The 22,138-nt window shown below is 37.7% G+C and overlaps 1 protein-coding gene across 1 annotated transcript; it reads left to right on the top strand.

The window, feature by feature from the left end:
- Positions 1-186: 186 nt before the first annotated feature.
- Positions 187-18,900, top strand: INPP5K (inositol polyphosphate-5-phosphatase K). Its single transcript, XM_082493008.1, has 12 exons — positions 187-333; positions 2,944-3,051; positions 3,737-3,845; positions 6,749-6,865; positions 7,202-7,374; positions 9,414-9,525; positions 10,090-10,199; positions 12,449-12,641; positions 12,890-13,027; positions 13,557-13,640; positions 14,911-15,015; positions 16,101-18,900. The coding sequence occupies exons 1-12, from the start codon at positions 287-289 to the stop codon at positions 16,197-16,199; spliced, it is 1,395 nt and encodes a 464-aa protein (XP_082349134.1). The 5' UTR covers positions 187-286; the 3' UTR covers positions 16,200-18,900.
- Positions 18,901-22,138: the final 3,238 nt, after the last annotated feature.

The raw sequence follows: 22,138 nt of genomic DNA, 5'->3' as shown, positions 1-22,138 counted from the left end.
GTGGGTGTTGGGGGGTGTAATTGCCGCCTGCGCGCAACGCCGCGGTCCTCCCGCCCGCCAGGCGGCGCCCCCGCGCGCCGCCGTCCTTCCGCAGCCCGTCGTCCCGCCCCCTCCCTGTCACGCGGGCCAATGGGCGCGGGGCGCTGCCGGCAGCGGGCGCGTCGCCGCTGAGGGGAGTGAGGAGGCCCCGGGTCGCGCCGGGCCAGGCCGTCCCGTCCCCTTCGTCATCCCCTTTGCTGTCCCCTCCGCCATCCCTGACTGGAACCCTGGTGGCGGCGGTGGGGAGATGGAGCCTGCGGGCTCGGCGGAGCGCGGTGCCGTGAGGGAGCTGAGGTGAGCGGTCGGGGGCGGCGCGGGGTGAGGCGCGGTTCTGAGGGGTGGCTCTTCCCCATACGGGAGAAAAGTAGCTAAGTTGTTGCGTAACGAGCTGAGAATTAGCGAAACTTGTGCTTCTGCTTATTAACAGGGAGTTATACTAATTGGCGATGTTATGTATTCATATGGAATAGAGAAGAAAAGCTGATTTTCTGATTTGAAAGCGTCGGTACTGGAGGCGGTTCAGGGAGGCTTATTGAGTATTGTTTGGGTCCTCAGGACTTTCCAGGGACCTACTTAGGTTTAATGAGGGCGAGATCTGCTGCGCTCGCTGTTAATGTAGCTGGTGCCTCCAATTCCCCACTTGCCGCGAGGAGAAAGGAGCTTGAATAAATCTTTGGTTTCTGATTTTACGGTGTTTTTACGTTGTGCCTTCACGTTGTGTCTTCTGTGGTGATAAGTTGCGGTGTCTCTCCCTGTGGGCTTGGTTCACTAGAGAAATCTACTTAAAGCGTAGTTGAGTAGGTGTCTGTAACAGGAAAAATAATAATAATAAAAAAAAAAGCCAAAACAAAACAACAAACACTAATATTTGCTTGGAGTTCTTAAAAGTTATCTTAACACAGTATTATAAACACTGTGACCCTAAAAAATTCTCTGCTATTGAATCATTTCGGGAATCAGTGACACTAAATAAAGTCTTCAGTAGTTTGTCTGTATGTAGGAATGTGTTTGTGGAAAGCCTGAGGCTGTGCTCTAGTGGTACTGAAAGCCTCCAGAATAGTTTGAGCAGTATCCTTCTCCCTTTGGTGAAGGTTGTCTTTGCGGCATCCGATGAAAATTGGTATGGCTCTCGTCTCCCCTCCTTATTGTGGACAGTACTTGTATGGCCTTATGAAATAGTTGGGAACATCCATAGACCTTTGGGACTGCATAATGCTGTAGGCTACTTGCTTTGCAGATGCATATACATTCTTCACTATGAAGTTTTTCCTATGGACATAGTAATAACCTTCAATGAAACTGAATTATTAAGGATGTTCTTCAAATTTTTACAAGTATTTTTTCTTTCGGTGTAATTTCTCGCACTGCAGTCTTTCCTGTGTTTTTATCAGTAGTGTGGATGCTGAGCACTTTGAAGAATTTAATTTCTGTCATTAATGACCGATGACTTCAATATTATTTCAGTTTTGATTAATCAGATAATTGTCTTATGAAATTAGTACCTGGAAGAAGTTCCCAAGTGATACATCTCTGATGGTAGAATTAGATCTGTAGCATACATACCTACCCCCCCGCACCCAAAATATGTTCTAGAATAGTTTTTGGCTGACTTCAGTGCAGTCGTACGAGGAGAAACTATTGGTGAGAGAAATTATGGGTCATTGAATTAGTCTGGTATGCAAAGTCACTTTCCAGCTCTTCTATATACATTGTGTGTTGCCTTGAGCAGGCAGTTGATTGGGGGATAAAAAATGGCCCTAATAATGGGTATATTGGTGGGATTCACTATTTAACGATCAGTGTTTATAGGATCCTTATAGGACCCTAAGGTGGATGAAAAATTAACAGCTTTTTTTTTTTTTTTAAGTCTGTCTGATCCGATGTGTAACAAGACTAATGGTAAAGTGAATCCCGTTTTAGAAACTCTGGTACTGAAATTACCATCTTATAAAAACCAACAGACAAGTCTTGTGGCATGTGAACGTTTCTGACAGTGCTTGAGAGAAGCAGTTGATTTGCTTGGTTTTGGTCAGAACTGTGTACTTGTATGTTTGAGAGCTGGAGATTATATTTCTACTAGCCTACAGACGGAGGCACGTGATTGATTCAAATCAACAATAAATTCTTTTAAATCTTGAGCTTATAGAATTAACCACATTAAATCTATTATGAAGAAACAATTCACTGTGTGAGGTAGGATGTGATTGCAGCTTGTGTAACAACCCCTTCACTGTGGTGGTAATGCTACAGGTTTTTTCAGTGTTGCAGCATCTACATTTGTCCTTTTGCGTTAGAAGCAATGCTGAATTTCACATGAGTGAAAACTTGATCTGGAAGACCGTTAGCCATCTGTTTCTTTTATACTTAGGATTTTAATGGGCTAGTCCTTCAGAGTTATTCTATTCTTTTGAGCAAATGGCATCCTTCGGTAGCGAAGATGCATTTCAAGACTCAGCAGCACTCTCCTTAAACGATTTAGAAAGCCTGCACAACTTGCGCAGCCGTTCTGCAAGTTTCAGCAGCACAGGGTCCAGTGGCCGCTTGCAGCTCCGGCAACGAGTAGCTCAGCTTATGGCTTGTGTAGAGGACATCAGCTCAGATGATGAAATTCATGAAGAAGTGTCTCGCACTCTAGATGAAGCTTTCCTTATCTGGGGGAAAAAGCTGAAGGATAAGTTGCAAGAATTCAGGTTTTGTTCCCTCTAGTTGCTTGATTTTGTGTTGTTGGTTTGGGGTTATTTTAATGCTAGCTAATAAATAAATTTCTGATTTCTGAAAATTGACAGAAGATCTTTGTTTTCTGTAGATAGAAGTTCTGTGGGGAAATTAGATGCTCTTAGGATTGGTTAACTGTTCCTGTTTAAATTTTATCCTTGGTTTTGTGTGATTTTTGTTTGTTTGTAGACTACACTTAGTTACCTGGAATGTGGGCACAGCTTCTCCACCTCCTGATGTCACTAGTTTACTTCAGCTCAATTCACTGAGCCCGACTATGGATATGTATGTTATAGGGTAAGTATATGTTAGAGAACTTGCTTTGTAAGTTTATTGCAAAACTGCCGAGTCTCAACAGCTTACTGCCTTTACGGGAGGACTGTGCTACATGAATCACTGCCTAGGAGGTGGTTTAACATTATTGCTAACAGAAGGTGGACTAGAGTTAGTGGCTTAGAACAGAGATAATTTATAGCAAGAGAACCTTCGCTCCTTTCTGCTATTGATTTGTGACAAAACACAGAATATCTTTTTTTCTGAACACATGGATTTTTGGCTGCAGTTTTCTTTGTTGTCACATAGAACCATATTCATTTTGATATTAAAGTTATCCAAAATTCATCATGTTTTAGAGAAATTAGTGCAGGCTTATTAGGCACAATCTGCCATCATGTTTTCCAAATTTTCTTGAAATTTTAAGGTCCTGGTAGTCAGGTTATTTGTCATAACATATCCGGAGTCTAGCATTGCCTTAAACTCTGTCTTCAGGTATATGAGCTCCTTTAACGTTGCTTTTCTCAGTGTTAGATGTGTTAGACCTGTTGATGGGTTAAACTGGTTGTAAATGAGAAACTGAACAGCAAGAAATTTCTGACTTACGCTGAGAGAGGTCTGTTAGGATGTTGTGGTCTGTCTTCTGAAAAAGTTGTATGAATTCTGTCAAAACCAAATGATACAGTGTGAGTAATCTTGATGTGTTCAGCTTACAGGAGGTGAACTCAAGAATCACAAATTTTCTGTCTGACTTGGCGTTTGATGATCCATGGAGCATTTTTTTCATGACTGTGTTGTCTCCATTGGGATATATGAAGGTAATTGTTTACATCTCTTAAGTGTGACAGCAGTGAGGGAAAATGTCTTTCCCAGCTCCATTCAGACTTTTTTTTCCCCTCAAACTCTCCATAAAAGATAAGTTGATGGTGTTTTTTGCAGGTGTCAGTCACTTCCATAGGTACACATACGTTAGAAGTGATTCTTCATCGCACTTGTGTTTTCCTGGTTTGTTGATAAAGGCAATTTTAATTTTTCTATATTAATAATAATGTCCTTAAGTAAAAATTGGACATATGGTTTTTCATTTCTCATTTGGAACAGTTGGGCAGTTTTGATACTTCTGCAGCATAGATGACAAACAGCAAGAAGTTGTTCAGATATACTGGCAATGGCCTGTGTAAGTGCTGCAGAACCATGTAATGAATAGAAAAATACTCCTGTTGTAATAAGAATACATTCTCAAGTATTGAGAGTAATGAAAGTTATTTAAAATTAAATGTAATGTAAACTTACACTCAACAGTGTATTTCTTGTGGCCACAATATCTCTATCTCTCTCTTGTTTATAGAAAATTTTTTTGCTCTGTGCAATATTGGGGAACTGTATTGTGATGCTTCTAATGTAGTCTACTTAAGTACCTGCTTTCACTATAAATATCCCAAGCAATGGCAGTGATTTTCGTTAAGATTGGTAAGGTTTCCTTTTTTTTTTTTTCCAACTTGTTTGCAGGTGAAAATAAATTGCATATATGTAAAACAGAATTTTACTGGCTATATATATTTTTCTGAGGACTTTGTTTTTGATTGAAGACCTAGAACATTGTATGTTTTTTTAAACTACAAGATTTTTGGTAGTCTCTGGGCATAAGACCAGCTAAACTATTAGCTATTTTAATAATGCAAACAATAAACATAGGAGGATATCCTGAATTTCTCTGATAAAGCCTTTTGAATGTTTTATTGGTTTTCTGAATCAAACATTATTTCAGGGTGATTTTGCTGAGATTATTGTATTATCTGCATGCTAATCAGACACTCGTAATTATGCCATTCTTTTAACTGTAATTTAACAAAACAAAGGACTCATTGGGAATTATAAAAAGGAAAAAAAAACGTTCATTCTCGTTCAAGTCATTGCTGATAAACATTCAAAATCTGGCTGTGAGCTGACATTCAGGCCCTGTATACAGACAGTTAAAAAGAATTCCTAGTGGTATGCGTGGTTGATTTTGAATTCTAATTTATAAATGTGGCACTTTGGACACAGTAATGAATGGATGCTGCCACCTAATGGTTTTCAGCAGGACTTGATTAGCTCTAATAGTAAGAGGGGACTGTCAGGCCAGGTCAAAATCAAAACAAGCAGTGAGGAGAACTTATTCTAGGGCTTATCTGGGACGTTGGCTGAGGAGGACAGGAACAGTTACCCCTTCTGTGCTGACCTGTGACAACGTTGAGTGTAGAGGGGTAGTAGTTATCCTTGGGGCATTCTGTCCCTCAATAACAGGGTCCATTTTCAGAGTGTTTGGTTGGAGTCAGTCAATTCTTTCACCATAAACAGAGTCACACCCCCTCTGTGAAGGTCTGTGCTTGATTTGGCACTACATATTTTTGTGATTTGGCACATAGTGCTAGTTCCAGCAGAGGACGGATCCATTGTGTTTTGATGTTCAAGAACTACAGAGAGAAGAGGTTTCATGTGGATCTTGGGAAATGTCTGGGGACTGGCCCACAGCAGAATGAAATGTAGCAAATAATAAAGAGACTGAAAGATCTCAGTATCTCATGAATAACATAATTATGGAAAGGAGAATGCTGGTTACACCAAACGTCTGATCAGATACAAATATTTATGCATGAACTAGTAATTGAGATCCATCATTTCAATACACTGCTTAATATTTTGTTGGGTTCAAGAACAATGAAATCTTTAACATATATGCAGAAATAATTTAATTGTGTAGATGTGGAGGCAAAGAAAGGAGAAATTCTGTTTTAAATTTTGTGCTGAGTTTGTGTACTTCTGCAGTTGTATAGTCAGTGTTTTTCTTAATACCATGTTTTACTGTAGTGTGGTCTTTCTCTGAGTTCATCCAGCATAAAATTGAACTACAATTAATATACTTCAATGTCTGTATTTTAAATTGAATCATTATCTTTAAAACAAATACTTAAAAAATATTTTGTCTCTCATGCCAGGAACATTGTAAAGTTCATAAATTTTTAATGAAGCACATCTTTGTTAGACTATTTCCACACACACAAAAGAAAAACAACCAAAACCACAAAAAAAAACCCCAGTATCCTAAAGCTTAAACAGTGTCTTATGTGCTCCCTAAGCATCTTTGCTTTGGAAGTGTTTGGTAAATCAGTTTTTACAGGCATCACGGGCAAGAATTACTGCTGTTTGCAGTTTATTGATTTTGCAAATGCCTAGGAATAACTGCTCTGCTTTTTAGGCATTTTAATGGCATTTAGAATGATTAGTTATATGCTGAAGGATGTTTGAGTTTGAAAAACTTGCTCTGTTGGAGGACTTGTAGGTGTGCACTATTAAGATTATAGGTGAGAAATCAAGGATTTGGTTCTTCATGAACAGGATGGTTAAAGGTAGAAACAAGGAGCTGGTGAGGCAGAAGAAAGGTCTTTAAAGATGTTTGGGCAAGTACACATGTTTTGAGGTCAACTCCATATTTGTAATGTGATGTTACAACTAATGTTAATGAGTTGAGAGATTCATCAAAATTGTTTATAAGCAAGTCTGCTGTAAGAACATATTCTTTACAGCACTAAAATTTGTTTACATTTACTGTGTCACAGTATTGAAGCCAGGCTTGACTTCTGCTATGGCATTCTTCACTTAAAAGCTCTTATGAAGTAGACCCAAGAAATTCCTAATACCTCCCTGGAAATGACCACGCCCTCTTTCACATCTCTTCCAGCTCTCCTCCGTCCGCATGCAGGGATTACTACTTCTGATCTTTGTGAAGCATGTCCACCTTCCCTTCATACGGGACATTCATACCCACTACACACGCACAGGCTTGTATGGATACTGGGTGAGGAAGTGTCCGAGACTTGATTGCCTCGGTTACTTATGCTTATGGTGGTGTGTGCCTCTAAATGGTTTCATGGTGGGAGAGAGGATATATGGTTTACTTAAAAATGAATAAACTGACAAGCAGTGAGGCTTGCTTGTTTGAACCTTGTATACAGGTGCACAGGACACAAAATAATTTTACCAGTTTATTAGCTGATATACAAAATCTTACGTAGGATGAAATTGTTCATTTAAATCTAAATAGCAAGTTTTAAAAATTTATAGGTGGTGTTAATAGTTACGTTTACAGGTGTTAACTATAGTTTCACAGAACATTGTTCATCTTCCATACCAGGGGAACAAAGGCGGAGTCACCGTTCGCATGTCCCTCTATGGTCATACAATTTGTTTCATGAACTGCCACTTGCCGGCTCACATGGAGAATACAGAGCAGCGATTGGATGATTTTGAGAAAATTCTGGAAATGCAGTTTGAAGGAGAGAATGTTCCAAGTACCCTGGATCATGAGTGAGTTATTCAGATCCTGGTCTGTCTAGATTGTTTTTATCTGTTATATGCTCACGCACTGAGAGTTTTGCTTTTGGAGTTTTCATCTATCATTTTTATTTTAAATGTGTTTTTCAGCCTTGACCCTGAATCGTGGGAGGAAAAGATAACCTGAAAGATGGAGGTCTATTTTGCAAGGCTGTTCTCTTCCAGTTTCAAATTACATTACATTTGTTAGTGTATGTACTGCACATGTCATGTGCTGGAGAACTTTAGGAGCCAAAGCCTGTTTATACCAAAAAATCCTTTAGATTGCTATTAAATGTTTATCTTCTTCCATTTTTTGAGGACATTTGTGTTATGTTTTCATAGAATCGTAGAATAGTTTGAGTTGGAAGGGACCTTAAAGATCACCTAGTTCCAGCCCCCTGCCCTGGGCAGGGACACCTCCCACCAGCCCAGGTTGCTCCAAGCCCCGTCCAACCTGGTCTTGAACACCTCCAGGGATGGGGCAGCCACAGCTTCTCTGGGCAACCTGGGCCAGTGCCTCACCACCCTCACAGTAAAGAATTTATTTCTGATATCTAACCTAAATCTATACTCTTTCAGTTTAAAAACATTCCCCCTTGTCCTATTGCTCCACTCCCTGATCAAGAGTCCCTCCCCAGCTTTCCTGTAGCCCCTTTAGGTACTGAAAGGCACTATAATGTCTCCTTGGAGCCTTCTATTCTCCAGGTTGAACAACCCCAACTCTCTTAGCCTGTCCTCACAGCAGAGGAGCTCCAGCCCCCTGATCATCTTCATGGCCTCCTCTGGACTCACTCCAGCAAGTCCATGTCCCTCTAATGTTGGGGCCCCCAGGGGGCTTTGGGGCTGGTTTTATTTCTGTTGAAATTTTAGTATCTGGCTGAAGGCTTCTCAGCCTTTAAATCCTTGATTGATAATTTCAGAAGCTATATGAATTGCACTCCGCTCAGGTGTCTTGCCGAAAAAACCCAAACCAAAACAAACCTGATTTGGGAATTGACCTCCTGTTCCTTAATTCTGCAGGAAACTGTTTCTGTGTTCTATTGTTTTCATGTGCTGGAGCCTAAAGATGGTAGTAGAACCATTTAAAACAGGGTTGAGAAAAACATTGTAGTTTGATTTTTTTTTTTTTTTTTTTTTTAATTTTTTATACATAAAACTGATAGGACAGATAAATCCAGAATAGATATGTGTTATCACTTTAATTGTTAATGAGTTCATTAACATTAGGTAAAAATTTGTGTCACATGAGTTTCAAAATCATTACTTTTCCTACCTTATTATAAGTGTTTGAAACACATTAAATTGAAATACCGTTTTCTGTGCATGGGCGTGTACCAAATCACCTACTGTCATCTTCTAAGAGGAAATTACAAATGACATTAAAATAAAAGTTTTGTTTCTGTAAGGTCAAGTTTGGGGTATCCGCTCCTGAACAAAATGTTGAAAGTAAAGATTTTCAGAGAGAAGTTAATTTGCTTGAAAAAAACAGCTTTCCTGTTGTTTAAAACATTGCTGATAATAGTCTCCGGTACTTCATAATAATAACTTTCTTTCCTAATAAGTATAGAACACCCAGTATGTGTCCCTGCTTTCCCAAGGCACTAAACCAGAGCTCTGAGTGGATTAACATAACCAGTTGGTGTATAGGTCATGAATTTTGTGAATTATTTTACCTACTGTTAAGATTTAATTCTAAATTTGTCTCTAATAGAGATGTAAGTCATTAGGAGAGTCGGGAGAAGTTAATACCCAGGCAGTAATGAGCAAGCAGCAAGAATGCAAGGGACTTAATTTACTGTTTCAATTCCTTTAATTTTTTTGTTTAGCAGCAGGTTATCCCTGTGTAAGCTTATCTATAACTACCTAATGTTTGTGTTTAAGATGTTTAGATTAAGTAATATAAGTGATTAGAGCACCTAATTAGCGTAATGGCTTATATTCTATTGAATTCTTCCTTCATGTTAATGGATTCCTTTAAATCTTCCTTGGTTTTTTTTTTCTTTGCTTTTTTTTTTTTTTTTTTTTTTAAGTGTTCTCTTCTGGTTTGGAGATCTAAACTTCCGAATAGCTGACTATGGTATACATTTTGTCCGAGAATCAATAAATAACAAACGTTACAATCTGCTGTGGGAAAAGGACCAGGTATGTTGTCTTAGTCTGGGGGGTTTGTTTGTTTTGTTTTGTTTTTAATGCATACAAACACAACATGGTAGTTAATATTACCTCTTCGGTTTCTAATTTCTATTAAAGAACACAAATTCAGAGTAGTCATGAGGTGGAACAGATCTAGCTGTTTCCTCTTTCACTTCTCAGTCATAGGCCCAAATTAATTGGAAACTTTTTCTGCTTTTGTTTAGTTTCTTACTCATTTACAATGCTTGTGTTTGACTGAAGCTTTCTTTGAACTTCATGCCTTGTGAATTGTTCACCTTAATTTCTCCTCCTTTTTTCTTCTCCCAAGAATTATTTTTAAGAGAAGCTTATTCTGGAATTTGTTTTGAGTAGAGCTACAAAACTTTTAAACAGATCTTTTCAAGAGTTCTGGCAGCAACAAAGAGGCACTTGTGAACTTACCTTTCCAAATATGTTGTACTGACTGAGATGTTGAATTCTTCTTGGCAGATGCTTTCTCAGCTCCTTTCCCAATTGCCCTTTAAGCTCTGATTTTTAAATATAATCTTTAAAATTTACTTTTTATTCCTGCAGTTAAATATGGCAAAAAAGAAGGAAGCATTTCTTCAGGAATTCATAGAGGGTCCTCTGCAGTTTAAACCCACCTACAAGTTTGACCTTTATTCGGATGTATATGATACAAGGTAAAAGCATAATAAGATGAGTTTAGGCATGGAATATTATAATGAATGTGGTACTTGACTAAATGTCACTTTAGTAAGCAAACCTGAATTTCCTGAATGTACTGGTTAACTGGGGCTATTGAGCTATTTATTCTGTTAAGCTCATTCCGTGGTCGAATCTGAATAAATGAATATTTCTGGCTGAAGAACCCTGAGCCAGAATAAACCAGCGCCTGTTTAAGCCACTTCTTTTTTTGTTCTTTAATAATAAAAATGCCCATTGGTTGTCAGAAATGAGCAAAAGGAAAAGAGTAATTGTCTGCAATTTTTGTTTTCCTTCTCTGTTTAAGCATTTCCTTTGATACTGCTAGTATTTGAAAATAAATGGAAATGTGTCTTTATAAATTATTTTAAGTTAAAAAGGCAGTAGCTTAAGTTTCCAAAGTTTTTCTGTGACACTAAAGTTTGTTGTTAAGTATTAGTCTTATGTTTCAACAGAAGGATGAGTTCCTATCCAAACAGGGGTTTTGTACTGATCTTTTTCTTTACTTCCAGAGAGCAGAAGTCCCTGTTTTGGTTTAAGTAAGAAGAACCTTCTGGATTTCATAGATTTGTAAATATTTCAGAATCAAAACAATGCTCCTTCCCGAGCTTTTGATTTGATTTTTGTGAAATATTTGAAAATCAGATGACAGCTGATTTTCTTCAGGGATTTTCTGAACCTGTCTGAAGGCTGTAGTGTTATCTACTCTGCTGTTGCACTTAATATTGGAAGTTTACTAATTTAGATGCAAAGACATTTTGCTCCCTAATTGATTGTGAAGAGGTACAATGGGACCAGCAGTAAATCCAGTTAACAAAAAATACTTACAGCAATCCAAACCTGGACATTCTAAGAATGATTCATAGCCTGATAGTCTGTATTGACTCATTTAAAGAACAAAAAGTATGCTTATGCATGCTGTGTGCATTCTCCTGTTGTTAAAGCTAGCACAGATATTTTGGTTGGATGGGGAGTGATCAGTGAACCACAAGGCAAGCACCCTTTATATGAAGCACACAGTATTTTGTTATGTTTGATACTTTTTCAGTGTGGATTTTGAGGTTTTCTTTCCCATCTAATATGCCGTTTTCTGTAAAACAGAGTATTAACTTAAGCTGTTCTTTTGGTATTTTATTGCACAGCAGAGCAGACATATGGCAGCTCATAAAGATTTCTGTCGGTTTATATAATTACTGGAATAAGTGGGATATGGCCCCTTAGTCATTTAAAATCTTTCCACTTTACTAAAGGCGAGTCAGACTTGCATATGGGAAGGGGTAAAAGAAGAGTAAATGGCATTTCCAGTTTATGATGATTTTGATATTCAAAGTTATTAAACTGACAGTTTTCCTTATGCATCCTGCTCATTAACTTTTATAATTCAATGCAGTCCATTCTAATTCCTCTTCCATAGGGTATGATCTTTTCTCCATTTCAATTTGAAGTGATACATCCATACAGAGAGTTGCTGTTAAGTCTTCCTCCCACTACAGAGAGAACCACGAAAGGCTCATGTCTTCTGTTGTTATTGATATGGTATAAAAGGAAACTCTGAATTTGATTACAGTTTGATGTATAGCACAGTTGCAGGTTGCAGGCACAATTGATTATGGAATTTTTAACGCCTTTTGTTATGAGCGAGTAATAGCTCGCAAACTTGAAATGCAGGCTAGTACAAATTAGAGGAACTTTAAATAAAGCATTGCCATGTCACCTGTGATTAGTATAAGCTACCTAAGTTTGTCCGTTTTTTATTGTTAAAAGAAATTTCTTCACAAATGTTTTGAGTAACTTCAAACATCATTCAGACTCTTCCTACATCTTCCTTAAGCTTATGCCCCTTTTCTCAGAATAACTATATATTTGAAGCTTGGGGCAATTGCTGTATTATCTTAGTGTTCTTGCATGCTTTTATGGAGTGTTTTAGGAGAAAGTATCATTTCCTTTATGAAGCCAACTAACCCATTGAAACGTCCTTCTCCCCTTCATTTTACTCCTCTTTCAGAAACCTATGAAACTTATCTGTGGTAAATGGAGCTGAGTTCAAATTAAGGAAACCTTGGTTGTAAAGCATATTGAACAGAGCTGTAAAATGAAGCTTGGATGTGATTACCTTCTTTTATTAATATGTAACTGGCAGTCTTTCAACTTTGAGTAGATTCTGCACAGTATTCTTAGCTTTTGGCGACTGTTCTTCTCATTTCGCTTTTATCTTACACTTTTGCAGTGAGAAGAAAAGAAAGCCAGCGTGGACCGATAGAATTCTTTGGAGAGTAAAAAATCTCTGCCAGCATGCATCAAAAGAAGGCGAATTCCCTGAAGAAGAACAGACAATTTCTGTTACTTTGAATAACTATATCAGTCATATGAGCTATGGCATCAGTGATCACAAACCTGTTACAGGAACTTTTGGACTTGAGGTGCTGTCCCAGTTACGTTGTTAAGAAAAAGTTTGTTTTACTAAGTCTTGCCTTGCAGAAGCTGGTTTTCTAAACTTTGTAAGTCACAATCTGTGTTTCATTCTGATTATAACGAAGGCAGCAAATTGCTTTCAGGTTATTTCCTTTCAGTTAAGAGACCCACAGCAGGTGTGGAAGAGAGTAACTTGAAAAGAATAACTGAAAGAATGACAGACTTGACTGACTTTAAATTCTGTTCTTTTGTCTAGTTGAAGCCTCTTCTGTCAGATCCCTTGGTCACGCTGAATCCTGAGGGTGAGTGGAGCGCAGAACATGATGTTCTAATCAGCTATTCTGCAGTGTCTGAATTCCCAAGCAGTGCTTGGGACTGGATTGGACTCTTCAAGGTAACGTTACTGCATCGTGGCTCTTTAATGAAGATGTTAAATATCACTGGAGGAGGTAGTTGATAGTTGTTTGTTACAGGACATTGTGATCCTTGCTAGTGCAAAATTCTCTGAAACAGTCGTGTGTCCTTGATTGCTGTTAGTTTCTGTATGCCAACAGTTTAGTTGCATAGCATGGGAGCTTTTTCGCACCCTGTAAATTATCTGTTAAGATAATGTGGTGATTTATTTAAGTAAAATGGTGCAGCAGCTGTGAAAAGGCTTCCCTAATGCCTGCAGTTCAAAAGATTTATACAGCAAAGAAAGAACAAAAATGAAAAGAAAGTCAGTGGAAGGGGGAGAGAACATAGCACTTGCACCCTCTCAGAAACAAAAGATTTGTGCATGCCCCCAAAATGTTTTGATCCTAAAAATGAAGTGTTTTAATTACTTCAGTGAAGTGGTAAACATCTCTCACAACTTTGAGTTTCCTATGTAGTAGGTTTTTTGTTTCCTTCAGAAGGCTGATGGTTTGCATCTTCCTTTGCAGGTGGCTTTCAGGCATGTGAATGACTATGTTACTTATGCTTGGGTAGAAGATGATGAAATTTCTTCTAACAAAGACAGTAAACAAGTAAGTGTATTGCTTTCTAATGTACTTTCCCATAGAGTAGTATTCAAGATCTATTTGTTCTGTATCCCTTTGCTCTTACTGGTTCTGTATCCTCTTTCCCAGTCAAAGCTAATTGGAAGTGATGTTACTGATTAAAATCCCTCTTCCCAATTCTTACTAATTTTCAGGTAGTCTAGCATCCCTTCTCAGGTGTGATCATATTGCTTGAGGGAATTGATGAAAAAGCAATTTATTCCTGTAGTGACTTTTCATTGTATTAAAAACTACTGTCATTTTATATTTTGGTCCATTTCTGCCACTGAAATAACTAACTGGCCATTTTTCCATCTGAATGTCAAAATTGCTCAATGTATCCTAAATATTTATTGTGTGATTTTCATTACAGTTTTAAGTACCTAATGTTACTAACATAGTTAGTTCCAGGTATCTAATACAGCTACAGATTAGGGTTTCTTAGGCTTTTCTTCATTTTGGCTATTGAGTGTTTTGGTCCCTCTTTGAAAACTGCTGTCTGTTACATAGCTTTCTAGTAGTGATTACATAAGGTGATTTAAAACAAACAAACAAAACTTACTTTGAATACAAATGGTCTGTTTCCAGAGGTATTTATCTGAACAAACAGAAATTCATATTTAATTTTGGAGACACAGTGAGTGCAAGGATGGATGAGATTTCCCAGACAGCAATGGAATGCAGTTATTTCTTGTTAGAGTTTTTGTAACTTAGCATCAAGTTTACAACAAGAGCCCAAATTGTATTGTCTCAATATTCTGAATCTCAAAATTTCGAATACCATGGTTTCCTATCACTAAGCTTAGAAATCTAAGCACTATGAACGTTGTTTTAGAAGGTACTGCAGGGTGCAGTTTAGGAACGGTGGGTCTTTAGGATAATACAAAACCGAGGTGGTGGGTTTGTTTTGCTGTTTCACGTAGCAGCTTATTGCCACCAGGAGGCAGTTCATCTCCCTCCTTGCTTCTGGTGTGGCCTTGCCCCTTCCATTACAGCAGCTCTGGGTTTCTTCTGGCTCCTTGCTCAACCAAGTCAGCTTACCAACACAGTGAGGGATATTCGCTTTTCCTCCCTGACTTAGTTTTCAGATGGTTTTGTGAGCGATGTCTGTCCTCATCCTTTTTAGCTTATGTTTAAAAAACTGCCTATAAATAGTAAATACTGATTTTTATGGTGTCCTGAATGGCACAGACTGCTTTTTTGTACACTTCTTTCTCTGTGGAAATTGCCCATTTCCTGTTCTTATTCTTGTTGACAGGTTTACATGAGTGCTGCAGAAATACCTGATATGGGAGGAGAATTTTTGCTTTGTTATTATAGCAATAATTTGCAGTCAATAGTTGGTATCAGCCCGCCTTTTCAGGTAATATATTTGGAAACTTTGATTAAAGTTGATGTGATTTTTATTTCTTTCGCTTTCATGTGCATCTGAACATAGGTGTGTGCAGCTGTGTTAATCCAGGGGGAGGTGGCAGCAGAAGTAACTGCAAAAAGGATATGTGCTGGCTAGCATCCCATAAAAGAATTTGCTGATATGCTAAAATACTCTGAGTAGCTATTATGGCAACACATTGCTGTAATGAAATAAGACAGGTTTCTTTTCTCAGCTTTCATTTTTGGAAGTTTAGGCTCTGTCAGTTAGGTCCCTAGTTTCTGTAAAGATGAGAAGTCAAATCGACTTAATAAATACTGCTGAGTTTCTGACAGATTGTAAGTGAACAATTTTGTTCACTTTGTGTTCCATTCTGTGGTAGATTTGCACAGAAATGCTTCCTGTTATTTAGTTATTTGAATTTGGGAAAGAGTGGCTGGAACTCAAGTTATTTTTCTGACAGGCTTCATTTAATTTTTGAAAGGATGACTTAGCCTGCACAGACTACATGAAGTGACCGAGCATTGCTTTTTCTACACAAGCATTTTTTGCCAAAATCTTTTTATTTGTTCTAATTTTCCATGCTGTCATGGCTTTGCTAATGTGTTGTGGAGTGGTTAAAATGGAAGTCCTGCATTGTTGTTGGATGAAGGCTTTTAGAAGGCTGTGAAACTCCATTACCTTAGGGGATACAGTAGTGAAAGTTATTGGGCTGGCTGGTGTATGTCAGTGATACTGTTCATATTTTTCTTTCTATATTGGTGAGAAACACTGTGGAGTCCGGTATTTCAGTTGTCTCTGAGCAAGATCTACTACAAACTCTGCAGGATGATTGTCAGTTGTATGTGGATACAACACACCATATGCCTTTCTTTTTGCATGATGCTTAATATTTTGGTATCAGTTTAGTGGTTTTTTACTAGATTCTTTTTTTAAAATTTCATAATTGATGCATAGATGCATCACTTTTAATTTTCTCAGTTTATAGCAAGTATGTAAGTCATCTTTATATAATGGTGTATTGGTAGTATAGAGCAACACAGTGTTTCTGAATGTGTTAACTGTCTTTCTTCTAGATTCAGCCTAACAGAACATTAATTGAAAAGGATCTGACACAGGAAGAGAACAGTTGGATGCAGAAACCTGACAATCTGGAATCGCATAATGAGTTCTGAAGGCAGAAAGGGCATTTAGTGATCCTGATTCAGGTGTCAGATGATTCTTTATGTTTTAGCGATTGTAAGCTTTTACTCTTAGAAGATGGAGTAAGACAGTGCAAGTAAGACAGGTAGGATTGTTCAGAAACTTTGTAAGCTCACAGAAGATAATTTATTGTGGAAACAGATATTTTTATTGTTACAGGGAGAGTAACGCTCTTGCACTGGATGAGAACTGTAAAAATAGCACCTAATGAATGCTGTATGTTTTAAGGTGATAGACGTTTCTAATACAATGATTTAACCTAAGTAAGTTAAGTTGCAATCTGTAATAGATTTTTTTAGGCTTGCTCCTTTTTTGTAGAGGATATTTTATTTATGATACGGTATTTGCTATGCTGTAATCACTTAATCATTGATTTCCAAATTTTTAGTTTAAATGAAGTTATTTAAAAAATTATTTATTAGGTACAGCTAGTTAGCTTGTTTTAAAATTTTATTTGACTTTCAAATGTAAGCTGATTACCTTTTGGGAAACACATGTGGCAACAAGTCACATGAAAACAAAATCTTTGGAGTGTGTAAATTCTCCTTTGGTAGTAGATCCCTTGTCTTCATGCCTTACTGATAACTGTTTGTAGGTTTTTCCATTTCTAATTTTTCCAGATTGAGATACATTTATCAAAACACACTTTTCCTGATTTTTAATTTTTTTTTATAAAACAATTTAGCAATTTGCCTATTGTGTTTCTCCCTCTGATTTAAAGAAGTAAAACCACTAGTCCCTGGCTCAGAGTTAACCAGGATCCCACAATTTCTGAAAGAAATTGTTTAAGTTGAGAAATGCTTTAGCATAGGTGAGCAGACCATAGTTCAGAAAGCACTTGTTGGCAGTGAGCTCATGATCATGGTACTAACCCCGATTTGTTTTCTCTTGTCATGTCGAATTTAGAAAGCTAAAGCCATCTTTAAGTACTGCCCTGGTATCATCCTGCCACATAATTGCTACACTTATGACAGAGATGATGGGAATTAAAAATGGGGAATTTCAGTGGAACAAGTTCTTTTCTTACGGCATAATCCGTGCTACCAAAATTGTAAAACTCTTCAATTTAGAGCAATCAGTCTGCAAAATTTCTGTTTTTCTAGAGGTGCTTAGATCTTAATGTATCCTGTGCACTTGAGGGTGGAGGTGGAATAAGAAAGATATGTACCTTTGAAAATCTGAAAGGTAGTTAGCTTCAGCAATGGTTTTGTTTCTTGATGAGGAAATGGAGATATTTGGAAAGGATTGGAAGAGGCACCAACATCTCAGACTGCAGTGCTGGAAAAGAGCACTTGTGAGTCTCCCACGTTCTAGATACACAGCTTTGAGCTACCTACTATGTATGGTAAGTAAAGTTAGTTACTAATCACTGTCATGTGGGTTATGGATGGAAAAGAGAAAATTTAGTTCAAGTGGAAGAGCAAAGCAAAGGATGTTGGTGTGTTTATGCTGGAATATTGCTTCAGAACTGAATGGATTCCTTTTTTTTTTTTTTTTTTTTTTCCCTCAAAGCCTTGCTATTTTTCAAGATTCTTTTGAGATAGAAGGTGAACACCTTGATATTGACATTTGTTGTGCAATTACTTGCTCATATCACTCACTGTATAAAATCTGTGTTCTGGGTGTCTTTGTATACTGTGGAAACTATAACATAGGTTCACTGATTAGATAGTTGGTTTGAGAACACTTAGCCCCTGTAAATTTTAGGTACTCGTATCTCAGCTTAATACTTGGTGTTGGAACTCTTTCCAGTTTTAAGTAGTGAGGGCAGGTTCAGAGGATACTGTGTTCATTGCATGGATTAAAACTGCCTTGAGGTTTAAAGTTTGTACATTCCTATTATACTTTGGAACAATATTAGAAACAGTTTTCACATTTGTACCAGTCTTACAAGAATTTGTTTTGCACTAAATCTTTCAGATATGTGACTTTTCATGGCAATTAGGGCATCAGACAAATCCCCACCGGATTGCAAAGAACTTTTGCAGTTCCTGAGTTATACTCTGTTTTTTATTTTACTTGTGTAACTGTATTACTATACTCCATGCGAGGGGATTCTGTGGAGAGCTCAAAGAATTGTGGTCTTTGAATTCCACACCACAGCTGGCAATTTATTGTGGACCAAGATCCAGTTTCTTCTAATCAGGGTGTATCTGCTGTTCATGAGCAGCTCAGAGGGGGAGCCATACAGCCGCTTTACATGGGCAAGAAACTCAAGATCCTTAATGTTGTATGCGAGCTGATAACCCTCTCAATCACTGGACATAGAAGCCGCATTTTGTAAACTAATCCTTTGAACCACAGGACTTCACTGAAAATGCCCACGGCAGCTGTGATTGAATCTGCTTGTGTGTTAGTAGGATGCTGCACAGAACTGTATACTTCTTTCTTAAGTATTATGCACACAGTAGCACTTTTGTTTACTACTGTTACCTATGGTAGCTTTTCAAACTATTCCATGACCTGTAATGATGCAATTTCTGATGAAATTTATCTTTCTTAAAACACCTTTAATTGGATGTTATAATCACTGGAAATGTTTTTTATACTCATGTGTTTTCTTTTCATGTACCACTAAAATAAATCCTGGCAGTGAAGTGTTCTATGTGGCCTCTGTTAATTTGAGAATGAATACATTGGTTCGGGTGGGGAGAATTAATTTGTGCGTGGTAACCTTTCTCCAAGAAACTTTGGTCACATTTAATGCACAGGAACAACAGTATTTTAGAATGGAAATACGTCAGTAATAACATACGTGGTAGGGCTTTGAACTGCAAAAGTAGGGCAAGGAAAAATATTCTTTTTCTTCTGGACAAAGCAGATTCATGTAATATTTTTCATTTAAATGAGTTCAGTATTAAATGGTCTTCTGTTCTGGATTTTCTTTCCCTCCTCCCCCATTGAGGAGGTTTTGATATTTTCCTTGTAACGATGCTGAAGCCACTTACGTTTCTTTCTTAATTGGTAAGAAAAAGTTCTTCTAAATGCACTTTTTCACAGTATGACTTGAGATGTCTTTTTCATCTTCATGAAAGATCTGCCACATTGTACTTTGTTTTTTAAATTTTGTATGTTTTAATATAAATTTGCTATCAAATAATTTTGATCTAAGGGTAACTTTTTATAGTTCCCTGCTGTTAGAGAATTTATTTTAAAATAGGAAATATGTCTACCAAGGAATGTTCTTCAGTATAGCCTTATTTAACTTCCATATATTTCTGATTCCTAGCTAACCTCAGGATGTGCAGTGTATCGTTGCACATAGATAGTACAGCTCTGTGTAAACAGGAAATATTTCTAAGATGTCTTGCGTGTTTGTTAGACCCTAAAAATACGTTCTGATTAAAAACTATTGTTTCTACTACCACCACTTCCTTCTCTGCTCTTGGGCACTAAGTGACACTCAGATGAACTTGTCTTAATTAATATACTGCAGTGGAAAGGTCAACTGAACAAAGCCTGAATTAGGTTTTCCTTGAGAGAGGAAATGATAGCTTTTTTGAGAACTCTGCATTACTAACAGGAATATTTCTGATGGCCCTGTCTGTCCTTGGGTATTGAGGGTTCATTGTTGGAAAGTGATTGAAATGAGGGGCTTTCTTTTGTGATAACAAGATGTAGAGATCACAGAAAGTTCCTGGTACTCATCACAGCATGAATACTGATGTTACTTAACTTTATAACTCATGCATTAAGCAGATAATATCCTAATTTCCTTATATCTGTTTTTTTCTTTATACCAATCTTGAAAGAGAACAGAGAAAAAGATTTTTGTGTAAAGATGGAAGTGTTAGAGGCCAGTTGTCTATACGCACATCTTGCTTTCTTTTATCTTGGAGTCTCTCTCTCTTCAGGCGCAAGCTCAAACATTAGAGCTGTGCAGTACATGGTAGTGCAGTGTAAGCTCTTATTTGTGTGGCTGCTTTGTCAGCCAAGGCAATGGTACTCACCACCTGACCGATCTGTGCAGTACCCCTTGAGTTACTCTGGAAACTGATCTGCTCAGGAGCTATGCTGAACTTGTCCCATCAAATGCTTCAACTTTAGAAAAGTCACGTATCTGTGTGTACATTCCACCTTCCTATATTACAGTGGAACTGTCATCTTCCCCTGATGAGGTCCCTGCAATGAAAATTAAGAATATCTCCTATGTGCAATCTAGACAGTAGCAAGAGATCCTGTGTGGGAGCTTTTGAAGCACAGGTTGGAAGAATCACTGGAGGAAAACAGGGAAGTCAGATATGAGATCTGGGAATGCAGACTGGCAAGAGGAAATGCAGAGGTGTGGGAAAAAAAAAAAAAAACAGAAAATAAGAATTTAATAGCACCACAAAAAGAAGAAAAATACAAGAGCAAACATTTTAACCTGTTAACCATACTGTGTTTGAAACTGACTGTTATCAAATACAGACATCAGCCCTAGTAGGGGATGTTTCAGCATTGTTTATCAAATAGGAGCTTTATTGTAACTGTGGTTTTAAAGTGTACTGCTTGGTCTCAGCAGAGACCACATGATGTTCCTTTCTTCCCTCTTCTATTTTGTTCTCTTTTTTTTCTTTTCTTCAGCCTCTTTCTACTTTCTTTATCCTTTTCTTTTTTTCCTCTTGTTCTCACTTACTTGTAGCCTGTTTTCAGAAGTTTTTTTGGACATAACTCTGGCATCTGCGTTACAGAAATAATTCCAGTTAAACAGCCCTCATGTTCTAATTTCTCTGTATAGGAAGGGTAGATGAGATAAGCTGGGTATTGCTCCATAGTTATACTGAGTAGGGCAGGTTGGTTTGGGGAAGTGACAGTGATGGGTTTTTTTAAAATACGATAAAATCTTTTTCAGTAGATCCCTGTATTGGGAAGAAAGTGGTCAAGGAAACATTTGTTGGACTAGAACAATCTTGTCTGTAACAGCTAAGGGAAGTATAAGAATAATTCCAGATATGAAACACAGAATAGTGACAACCCATTTGTTTTCGGTTACTGAACAGAATGATGTTCTCTCTATCTGCTCTTGAATGGTCAAGTGCTTGTTAATCTTAACATCTAGGTAGTTTTTTTGACAGTGGAATTGGTTTGTAGTAGAGTTGAAAGCTGAAATTTGGCTCTTCCAAGAAGATTGAAGGAATTGTCCCCTAACAGCAAGTCTTAAAATACCTGAGATTTAGACTGATCTCTTTTCTCCCCAGTCACCACTGGCATCTGTTAGTGGGTGTATGGTGGGGGGTCATAGTCTAGTACTGCGTGAATAGATGACATGGCTGTAGTAAAACTCTGTAGTTGCACTTAAACCGCTGCTCACCAGATTATTTTCCTCATATTCATAATAGGATTTTTTGTGCAGTAATGTGCAAGTTAATTTCCTTTGTCATGATTAGTTAACTACTCAAGGATTCAATTAATAATGATTTTGTTCTGCAGCAATTTGAAGAACGTCCTGTAGTTATCATGGGAGCGATCAGTGTTTTCTATTGCTCTATCTCTAAACCAAGTATCTTGGAGGCAAAGATGAAGAATCTTTTCTACATAAAATCTCTTGATAGATTTGTAAAGTTTACTGTAGGATTGTTTCGTGCTAATACCTATGAAACGGCATCCGCAGCAACTTGACTTTTTTAAGTCTGCTGGGACTAAAATGAAACATCAACAAAGTTTGGAGCCATAAACAGGACCATAAATTCAGGCTTCTTGGAACTGTCTTGACACGTTGTAACTAGTGGAAACTAGTCTTGAACTTAATTGTTGTTTCAGCTCACACCTACACTTGGTATAAATACAGCAGTTCGTTTCTTCCTCTCACGACAGGGCTCTGAACCAAAGATTGCAGTTAGTCAAGGTCTTCTCCCACACTACTCAGGGAGTTCTGCTGCTGTGCTTTGAAATCGGAACTATCCGTAAGGAATAGAGAGATATACTAACT

The sequence above is a fragment of the Vanellus vanellus genome (assembly GCF_965231255.1).
Source record: "Vanellus vanellus genome assembly, chromosome: 19".
Lineage (NCBI taxonomy): Eukaryota > Metazoa > Chordata > Aves > Charadriiformes > Charadriidae > Vanellus > Vanellus vanellus.
The sequence above is the reverse complement of the archived record's forward strand: the minus strand, read 5'-3'. Positions and strand labels throughout refer to the sequence as shown.